This window comes from Cyprinus carpio, unplaced genomic scaffold (genome assembly GCF_018340385.1).
Source record: "Cyprinus carpio isolate SPL01 unplaced genomic scaffold, ASM1834038v1 S000006497, whole genome shotgun sequence".
NCBI lineage: Eukaryota > Metazoa > Chordata > Actinopteri > Cypriniformes > Cyprinidae > Cyprinus > Cyprinus carpio.
In genome coordinates, this window is record NW_024879169.1 from 362,338 (window position 1) to 372,286 (window position 9,949).

Below are 9,949 nucleotides of genomic sequence, written 5' to 3' on the forward strand. Positions count from 1 at the left end.
GACCGCAAAGTCCCTGAGACATGCGATGTCCACGTTAGTGGTCCAGGAGGGCCATCTCTGGCTGTGTCTGGCCGACAGACGGAGGAATCAAGTAAATGTTACACTTCAGACCCAGACTCCACCCTCTGCCATCACAGGCCAGGCTGTCACAGGCCTCTGGCTGAGTCCCTGTGTTCCACCATGCTGCCCCGCCATGGGTACGTCAGTGGCTCAATCCCAAAAGCTTTCACAGTACCTTAAAAACACATTACAGTGATAGACAAAGCTGGGAAAGGCAATACATTGCTAATGACCTGGGTGTGCATGAATCCATGTTGAGATACCCTGTCAACAAAAACTCTGGACTATTGCCTCTCGCCCTAGGAGTGGGTATCCTGCAAAGATCACTCTAAGAATACATCAGAGAATTCTGAAAGAGGTATAAAAAAAACAAGGATTACAGCAAAGGACCTCCAGAAAATTACAAACTGCCATTGTAATTGTATATTTGTGTTCATGAAAGAACAGCACAAGAATGTGCACAAGAATGACTCATTTTTGCCCAAGACCATCTGAACAATGCCTTTTGGGAAAATGTGCTGTGGACAGGTGATACAAAAGTTTAACTTTTTGGGAAAAATGCTCAAAACGCCACTGAACACCAAATTCTCATCCCAACCATGAAGCATGGTGGAAGAAGCATCATGGTTTAGTGGTGCCTTTTTCAGGTCCTGGATAGTTTGCAGTCATTCAATGAACAAATATTTCAAAAGTGTATCAAGACATTTTACACGAAAATGTCAGGACAGCAGTTCATGACTTCAAGCTTTTAGAAAGGTATGATGCAACAAGATGATCACTCTATGTACTTGTTATTAGTTTAGTCAGGCTGAGTTTGTCTGTAACTGTGAGTTAAATTAAGATCAGACCACATTTTATCAGTAATCAATGCAGAAATCCAGATATTTTCAAAGCTGTCACAAATTTGTTCTTGCCACTGTACTCTGCATTATGCAGAAAGCAGAATGATAGTACTCCATTCAAAGATAAATGATTAAGATGAAGATTAATACAAAACCTCAAATAATTTCAACTGTATTTCACAGTTATTCAAGCAGTCACGAATTAGCCAATTTTTTTTTTTTTTTTTTTTTTTTTTTGCAAAAATGCAGAGAATTCTCTCAATCACTAAATTGTTTGTGGTAGGGATCTCTTTCATCTCTTTTCAGGCTCTGGTTTCACTGTCAGGTTTCATCTACTTCTCTTAAGATATCTAGATATGAGATATATCTAATTGATTCGATTCCAATCTGGTAACGTACATACATTAATCCATACAGCTTGTTTTGGACTGTGAGGCATAATGGTTAGGGAGTCAGACTTGCAACCCAAAGGTTGCAGGTATGATTCTCAATACCAGCAGGAGGTAGTGAATGAAGAGCTCTCTTCCACACTAACTCCCCGGGTGAAAATGACTGCACACTGCTCCAGGTGTGTGTTCCAGCCTTTTGGGCCAAGGCAGGGAAAGACCCTGGACAGATGGCCAGTCCATGTTCTGCTAACATGCATAATAGAAAAAAAGCTCCAGTGCCATAATTGAAACCTTGTTCTTGTCATTTAGTCTAGTGTACAGGTTCGGTGTGAGTCCAGCCACATAGAGCTCTCAAACGTTACACGCACAGCATGCAAGCTTGGGGCAACAGTTTTCCGCCAGAGAACAAAGGTTGGTAAACCTCCAGAAGAGCTTCATCAACACTGAAGCCACCATTAACCTTTTACTATGTCTATTGTGGTGTAATTCTCAGATTACATCGCAACACCTGATAACTGCTAAACATTGCTTTTACTATTGCTTGGAAAAAGGTTATACTCAAAAATTGTAGGTTACAAAAATTGTAACTTTATGGGGTACAACAGCCTGTCACTGGGCCAGTACCATTTTAGGGACAACTTTGTACTTAACCTACTCGCAAAAGTAAATAGTCCCTTATAGTAGCAGTATGTACCCTCAAAGGGTAGTTCACCCAAAAATGAAAATCCTGAAATGGTCATTTACTCATTATTATTATTATTATTATTATTATTATTATTATTATTATTATTATTATTATTATTCATAAGGTACAAAGTCGCTTTGAGGGTACTGCCAAAGTGACAAACTATCGTTCAATTTTCACACAAAATAATCATTCAGTGTTATTCAATATTATAATATTTCGTTCAGGTGCAGCTTATATGTAAATACATCTGTCAATTGTGCTATAACTAGCTTACTGGCTGTCTTTTTTTTTTCTTCTAAACCACACTATTGATGTCATTCATGATGTTTACATCCTTTGCTGTGAATGAGCGCCTGATTGTCAATGCATCAGTCACAAGGTCAGAAAGACAAACTCTAATGTGTGAAACTCTAAAGGTGAAATGCAGTTTTTCTGCACTACAGGAATTTGATTGAAAAAAATTGGATAAAACTTTCTATGAAGCCCGTATTTATAATACATTATAAGAGTATTCTTAAGGCATTATAATGAATGCATAATTTATTATAAAAAAAAAAACGTATAATTTCATGAGTAATCATAACAACAGTTTTAATGCATTATAATATTTAATATTTGTGGTTATAGCTTTTAAGATTATGATGATTTCTAATACAAACCCAATTCCAAAAAGTTGGGACACTGTACAATTTGTGAGTTAAAAAGGAATGGAATAATTTACAAATCTCATACATTTATATTTTATTCACAATAGAATATAGATAACATATCAAATGTTGAAAGTGAGACATTTTGAAATGTCATGCCAAATATTGGCTCATTTTGGATTTCATGAGAGCTACACATTCCAAAAAAGTTGGGACAGGTAGCAATAAGAGGCCGGAAAAGTTAAATGTACATACAAGGAACAGCTGGAGGACCAATTTGCAACCTATTAGGTCAACTGGCAACATGATTGGGTATAAAAAGAGCCTCTCAGAGTGGCAGTGTCTCTCAGAAGTCAAGATGGGCAGAGGATCACCAATTCCCCCAATGCTACGGTGAAAAATAGTGCAGCAATATCAGAAAGGAGCCCTTAGACAGCACTGCATCACATACAGGAATGCTACTGTAATGGAAATCACAACATGGGTTCAGGTATACTTCCAGCAAACATTGTCGGTGAAAACAATCCACCATGCCATCCGCCGTTGCCGGCTAAAACTCTATGAGTCAAAAAAAAAAAGCCATATCTAAACATGATCCAGAAGCGCAGGCGTTTTCTCTGGGCCAAGGCTAATTTAAAACAGACTGTGGCAAAGTGGAAAACTGTTCTGTGGTCAGACAAATCAAAATTTGAAGTTATTTTTGGAAAACTGGGACGCCATTTCATCTGGAATTTGGTGTTATTTTACAACCCAAGTTGTTATCAGCACTCAGTTCAGAAGCCTGCATCTCTGATGGTATGGGGTTGCATGAGTGGGTGTGGCATGGGCAGCTTACACATCTGGAAAGGCACCATCAATGCTGAAAGGTATATCCAAGTTCTAGAACAACATATGCTCCCATCCAGACGTCGTCTCTTTCAGAGAAGACCTTGCATTTTCCAACCTGACAATGCCAGACCACATACTGGTACAACATCATGGCTGCGTAGAAGAAAGATCCGGGTACTGAAATGGCCAGTCTGCAGTCCAGATCTTTCACCCATAGAAAACATTTGCCGCATCATAAAGAGGAAGATGCGCCAAAGAAGACCTAAGACAGTTGAGCAACTAGAAGCCTGTATTAGACAAGAATGGGACAACATTCCTATTACTAAACTTGAGCAACTTGCCTCCTCAGTCCCCAGACGTTTGCAGACTATTATAAAAAGAAGAGGGGATGGCCACACATTGGTAAACATGGCCTTGTCCCAACTTTTTTTGAGATGTGTTGATGCCATGAAATTTAAAATCAACTTATTTTTTTCCTTTAAATGATACATTTTCTCAGTTTAAACATTTGATATGTCATCTATGTTGTATTCTGAATAAAATATTGAAATTTGAAACTTCCACATCATTGCATTCTGTTTTTATTCACAATTTGTACAGTGTCCCAACTTTTTTGGAATCGGGTTTGTACACAATGAATACAATGCATCCACTTAAATTACAAAGTATATTTCCTATAGTTATAATGTATTATAAGTCTCATATCTTGCCATTGTTAGCTTGTTACTTTACATAAGGCAGACAAAGACAAAAAAATAAATAAAAACTATATAATATAAAAATATGTTTAGAAAAAAATATATAATATAAAAATATTTTTCATATAAAAAATAACAACAACAACAACAATAATAATAATAATAATAATAATAATACTTTTTTTTCTTAAACAGCCATAAGATCAGATATCTGATCAGATGAATGTGTAATATGGCAATTTTGATTTTAACTGTATTTATTGTAATATCAGTAAGATAGTAAGATACTGTACAGATCAATAATGTCAAGATATGAGACTTATACCCCTGGTTTCACAGAGATGGTTTAGGATTAGTCCTTGTCTAAAATGTAAATCTGAGCTGTTTCAGCTGAAAGAAACTTGCACTGACTGATCTTAAAATATATCAGTACCTTTGTTTTGTCTCAAGATGGACACCAGTAAAGTTTTTTTTTTTTTCTTCTAAGGCACATTTATAAAAATTTTCCTAATTGAACTATGGCCTAATCCTAGTTTAGTTTTAACCCTGACTGTGAAACCAGGCCATAATCCATTATAAATTAAGTGGATTTATTGTGTTCAATCATGAATCATATTCATAAATTATAACCACAAATAATTAAGTTTTTTAATGTTTGAGAATTGTTGTTATGATTATTTATGAGATGAAACAACATATATACATATATACATACAGACACGCACAGATTTAAAAGTTTTACACATTTCACCATTAATTACCTAAATAAAAATTATGCTTCATTTGGGTGTTTCTTCACTACTAACCTGAGATTTTTCTGCCCATCACAGTAAGAATGAGAACAATAACACAACCCAAGATAATTGTGCAACTACATCTGTGGTAGTTAAACTTCCTGTTAATGTTGTGCTAAATGAGTAAGTGTCAGATTTAATTTTTCACTATGAGTGTTTACTGTACAGTTTGTGGAGCAAGTGATTCCTAGTTAACATTTTCCAGTTGTGTAGTTACTTAGTTTTGGTTTAGTGTGCATATTCTTAATAATTTCACTTATTTGATGTTTCAGTGGAGGATCAACTCGGTTTGTTGAATATCCTAACAGTGCACAACTTGAGCATGTGTATATGGTAAAAACATTAATTACACAATATATGTTTTTTTAAAACGTGAAACATAAAATGTTTATTCTCATTGTGCATTATTCATCAGTCTACATTATTCCAAATTCTTGTCTTTGTAATCTTTCATCCAAAAGTAATAAGCTGCTCTACCTAAGGAATAGTTTTTCTGTTTCCTCTTTATACTCTCTGTTTTACCAGGCCACACAGGCAGAGAAAATCATGTTAACCAGAGCCACATCGTTATTTAGACTTTGTTTTAAGATGTTGTATGTACCTGATAGGGTGCTGCTCTCACCCTATCAGGTACATACAACATCTTAAAACAAAGTCTAATTAACGATGTGGCTCTGGTTACATTCACTCTCAGATAAATTCATGTCAATTTCTTTTCATGTTTCACTATGCAAAATATGTCAGACTGTCAAAAAAAAAAAAAAAAAAAAAAAAGTTGTTTCATATTGACTCTATTTTTTATTTTATTATTATTATATTTTTTTTTATCATAAATCCAGTTCCCGTCTTTTAATAATTGATAACATTTTACTTTCTTTATCCTCAAAAAATAAAACTAGGTGGAGAACATTGGAAAACTGCCTGTACCTGTGAATGTTTCCTTTTTGTTTCCAGTGAAGATGGCTTTAGGATTCTCATTGAGTGTGTCTGTTCCTGAAACAGTGAGTTTGTGACAAGCCATTAACAGGCATTTTCGTCAGTTTGCACCTGGTATCAAAAACTGTCTCAAGTGATCTGATCACAAGTGCACAGCATTAAATTTGCATCTTATAAACGCATTGCGATTCCATACACTCAGAATACCTTCAGAGGTGGTCAGGGATGCATACAGTGATTAATTCATCTAATTTGGAGTGTGAACACTAATGTGTCCTTGTGCATCCCAAACAATAGCAAATCATGACCTACTATATTTATACATAGTGTTCGTATTAAAACAAGGATCTTAAAAATTTATATATTCTTTAACTTCAAAAGATATCCATTGAAATAAAAATTTTGAAAAGCTCAGTATTGCTCAAACGTAGGGTAACTTGGTTTTAACCTTCACCATACCATCATGACCAGCTACAAAAATCACAAGATGTTATTTGAAACCGTCAGGGGACAGGAAACAAAGCCTCACAAACATCAAGTAGCAGATGCCTTCCTGATGAAATCCTCGACTTCCCCTGATAGACTTTTTTTAAACTTCCCTTTGGCCATTTAATTCTAAAAGAACCCAAATTTGGTTTCAAGTGGAAAAAATGCTATCTGAACTGAATGAGTCTTTGAAAGTCATACTGAAAGAAAAATATAATTGTATGTTTGTTGTGAAAGACTCACTGCCATTTTCCCCTTTTTGTGTGAGCTAGAATGGAACCAGTACGACTTGTGAAAACCAAGTTTCCTCCACAAATGGCAAAATCTCCATTCTGACACATGTGAGATTAGCTTTTTTTCTTATCTTTAAGACCTTGACTCAACTGTCAGAGTTTTTGTGCTAAAGTAACTACAGTTGTATCTTTCTCTTTAGCAGCATTGCAGTGCTTCTATGTGTCATCTCATTGTTTGCTCTATCCCGCTGTTGACTGATCAACCAATCAGATTCGGGTTTACTAGGAATATCAGTTCAGACAAGCAGGTAAAATATTGTATTATGATATATCAAATGCATTGGTACTAACCTAATTTTCTTATAGTCCCCAAAGTAGCTTTTGACATTTTGATATGCAAGGTAACTCTCATTGACTTCTAATTTTGTTTTTCAGGGATCTGGTTTGCAGGTTAGGATCATCAGCTGGGCGTTTCTCTCATTTGACACTGAGAGGTACATCCAGTATCCCTCTGATGACTCTCAACAGCTCTCTGTAAGAAAATAAAACATTCTACTAACACTGATTATAAAAAGTAATGTTCTGATTCTAAAATCTGATTGGATGAGCATTGATGACATTGTAATTTTTGATTTGGGTGTGTAAAATGTACACACCCAAATCTTTCCACTGAAAAGGGACCTTTGGAAGGCATGTTTGACCTTGTGGGAGTCAGTTTTTATCTGCTCTGTATCTCTGTGTTCTGCAGATTGTGACAGAGTTGGAGGTCCCGTCTCAGGCTCTCGCAGTACTTATTGCCTCACTGTCGGTCATTTTTGGACTCATCGCTATGACGATCATCTTTGTGCTGCTGTATAAAGTCAGTGTTCATAACACATAATATGTACAACTGACAGCTGTTGTGTTGAAGTTGATGTGTCATTTTTTGATCCTAAAATTTAGTATTCATTTTCAAAACTTTAAGACAAAGCTCTTCAACTCCAGTTGAATCCTGCTCCAGCAATCCTGCTTAGATTGTGGATTGCTGGATCTCTGACCCAAATCAAACATACCCAAAATTATGGTGGCTAGAATTACTTGCATATTATATATGTCACGTGTCCAGTCCCTGCTGTTCCTCCCTCTCGCCACCAGAGGTCATATCACCTGTTCACCCCAGACTCCATTTTCTATACGCTTGTAAAGTCTGATGTCACTTATCACTGCTTCTGGGTCTAGAATGCCTAGAATCAGATGCCAGAAGAAAACAACAAACAGTGCTACTATACACTCACAATGTGATATAATACTACCAGAAAAAAATATCATCTTAACCCTTAACTCCATACCAAAATCCCCAGATAGCCAGACAATGAAAATATAAATGTAAATAAATAAATATAAACAATTATTTGTGTTTGGGACACTGTGAGCACAGAGACTGTAGCGTACACCGTACATTTGAAAAAAACTGTTCTCACAAACAGCTGTTGAGATAGTATTCTAAAGTGAAACGAGTTGAGGCTTGGACCTGGAAACAGCATTTCTTACGTCACGACTTAACAAACAGATAGTCTTCTCTGGCTCACACCAGTTCACACTCCATGATCACCACACCTACACCTTCATCAGCACCTCTCTACAAAAGCCAATACCAAACACACACTCTTCGTCTGGTCTCGTCTATGCCTAAGACACAAGGAGTTATCCGAATACTCACCCTAGACACTTACCTACTTTCATCCTATTGGCTGTTCCAGTCTTCACCCAGCTCATCTGCTAAGCTAACTAGTACCTCCAGAAACAATGAACTGTTATCATTTAAGTGCTTAAGACCATCACTGAACTTTTCCACCGCCCTGTTTTGTTTTTAGAGCATCTGGAATCTGCTCCTTTGAGGGGGGGTTGGGGGTGGGGGGTTTGGTTTTGTCATATGTCCGGACCCTGCTGTTCCTCCCGCTCACCACCAGAGGTCTTATCACCTGTTCACCCCAGACTCCATTTCCCATAGTCCTCTTTTCGTCTGGTCTCGTCTATGCCATATGTCTATGCCTAATAAACAAGGTCTTATCTGAGTACTCACCCTGGACACTTACCTACTTTCATCATGTTCACTGGAGTTGAAGAACCCTGGTGTAAGATTCATTACCCTGAAGAGAGTATAAAACGGGGGTAGCCTACTCTGTTTTTGGAGTGCTTCCTTACAGCAGACTTCAATTCCAACCCTGCTCCACACATTTGTTCTTTTCAGATAATCCTGAACACATTGATTAGCTAGTTCAATTATGTTTGTTTAGGGTTAGTAGCCCCCCAGGAGCAGGGTTGGCTTACTACCCCTGTTGTAAACAATGTCTTTATGGCACTGCAAAAATTATTTAAACATCCCGACCAGCTCAAGACAGCAACACGGTCTCTTCCACTGGTGTGAAGTTGGTGATCTAGGAAACCTGTTTTAAGTATTTTCTTGTTTTTACAATTCTATTTTGTGCCATAGAAAGTACACACTTCATCTTAAACTACTGGCATTTTTTGTCCTGTGGATCTGTTGTTGTTCATTTACTATTATTCATTGATTGTTTTTTCTTTTTATTTGCACTGTTGGATTTTCCAGAAGGGCTTTTTCAAAGCAACTTCTACTGATGACCAAGACAACCCAGTGTCACCATCTGCTGGTGAAGCTGATTTGACTACAGTCCAGTAGGCCTACAGCAGTGACCAAACTACAGCAGGACAACCTGGACAGATGAATGAAGAGAAATCAACCCTGTAGTTCACTTTTTCCCCCATTTACAAAAAGCAAAAAAACTAATATAGAATAATAAAGAATATGTAAGTTTTATGCGAGATCAACCAGTTCTGATGTGTTGGTACATTACAGTTTTTTTTTTTCAATTGCTAACATCCCTTTGTCTAATCTGTCATCACATTTTCAACTCTACACACAATCAGCACAATATTGGTCTGTTCTCTGTTAACACACTTCATATTGTTTTTACACAATATTCAGTCAATTAACACGTTTCTTAAATTTTCTTTTCACACAAGTTTACCCCATACCAAAATCATGGATCTTTCTTATCTTTTTTTTTTTTTTTTTTTTTACAAATGCTTACACACAGCATGACAGAAATGAAGTCCTAATGTTTCAAACGTTAAATATAGTGTAAAGCCTCTACTTCTGCAACAACAGCAGCTCAAATGTATTCAAATATAATAATAATAATATAAGAATAAGAGTAAGAATGTGTGTTGGACTGTACATCTTCCCCCTTTCACATGTGAAACCTATGAAAGCTTATTTCTGCCATGGAATATAAAGGGTAAAGGGTAACTGTGCTTTTTTTTATCTCACATCTTTTTTGATAAAGT

At 36.5% G+C, this 9,949-nt stretch overlaps 1 protein-coding gene across 4 annotated transcripts in view; it reads left to right on the forward strand.

Annotated features, from left to right (window-relative positions):
- Window positions 1-9,430, forward strand: part of LOC109074846 (integrin alpha-X-like) — a 98,175-nt gene extending 88,745 nt beyond the window's left edge. For 3 of the 4 annotated variants that reach the window (XM_042754347.1, XM_042754350.1, XM_042754351.1), the window contains 10 exons: window positions 1,601-1,702; window positions 2,279-2,358; window positions 4,983-5,069; window positions 5,219-5,279; window positions 5,846-5,947; window positions 6,641-6,709; window positions 6,802-6,909; window positions 7,037-7,135; window positions 7,350-7,460; window positions 9,192-9,430. In XM_042754347.1, coding sequence (XP_042610281.1) covers window positions 1,601-1,702; window positions 2,279-2,358; window positions 4,983-5,069; window positions 5,219-5,279; window positions 5,846-5,947; window positions 6,641-6,709; window positions 6,802-6,909; window positions 7,037-7,135; window positions 7,350-7,460; window positions 9,192-9,281 — 909 coding nt within the window. In that variant the 3' untranslated portion in view covers window positions 9,282-9,430. The remainder of the gene's footprint in view (window positions 1-1,600; window positions 1,703-2,278; window positions 2,359-4,982; window positions 5,070-5,218; window positions 5,280-5,845; window positions 5,948-6,640; window positions 6,710-6,801; window positions 6,910-7,036; window positions 7,136-7,349; window positions 7,461-9,191) is intronic. The other variant, XM_042754348.1, reaches the window with a different exon arrangement.
- The last annotated feature ends 519 nt before the right edge of the window (window positions 9,431-9,949 follow it).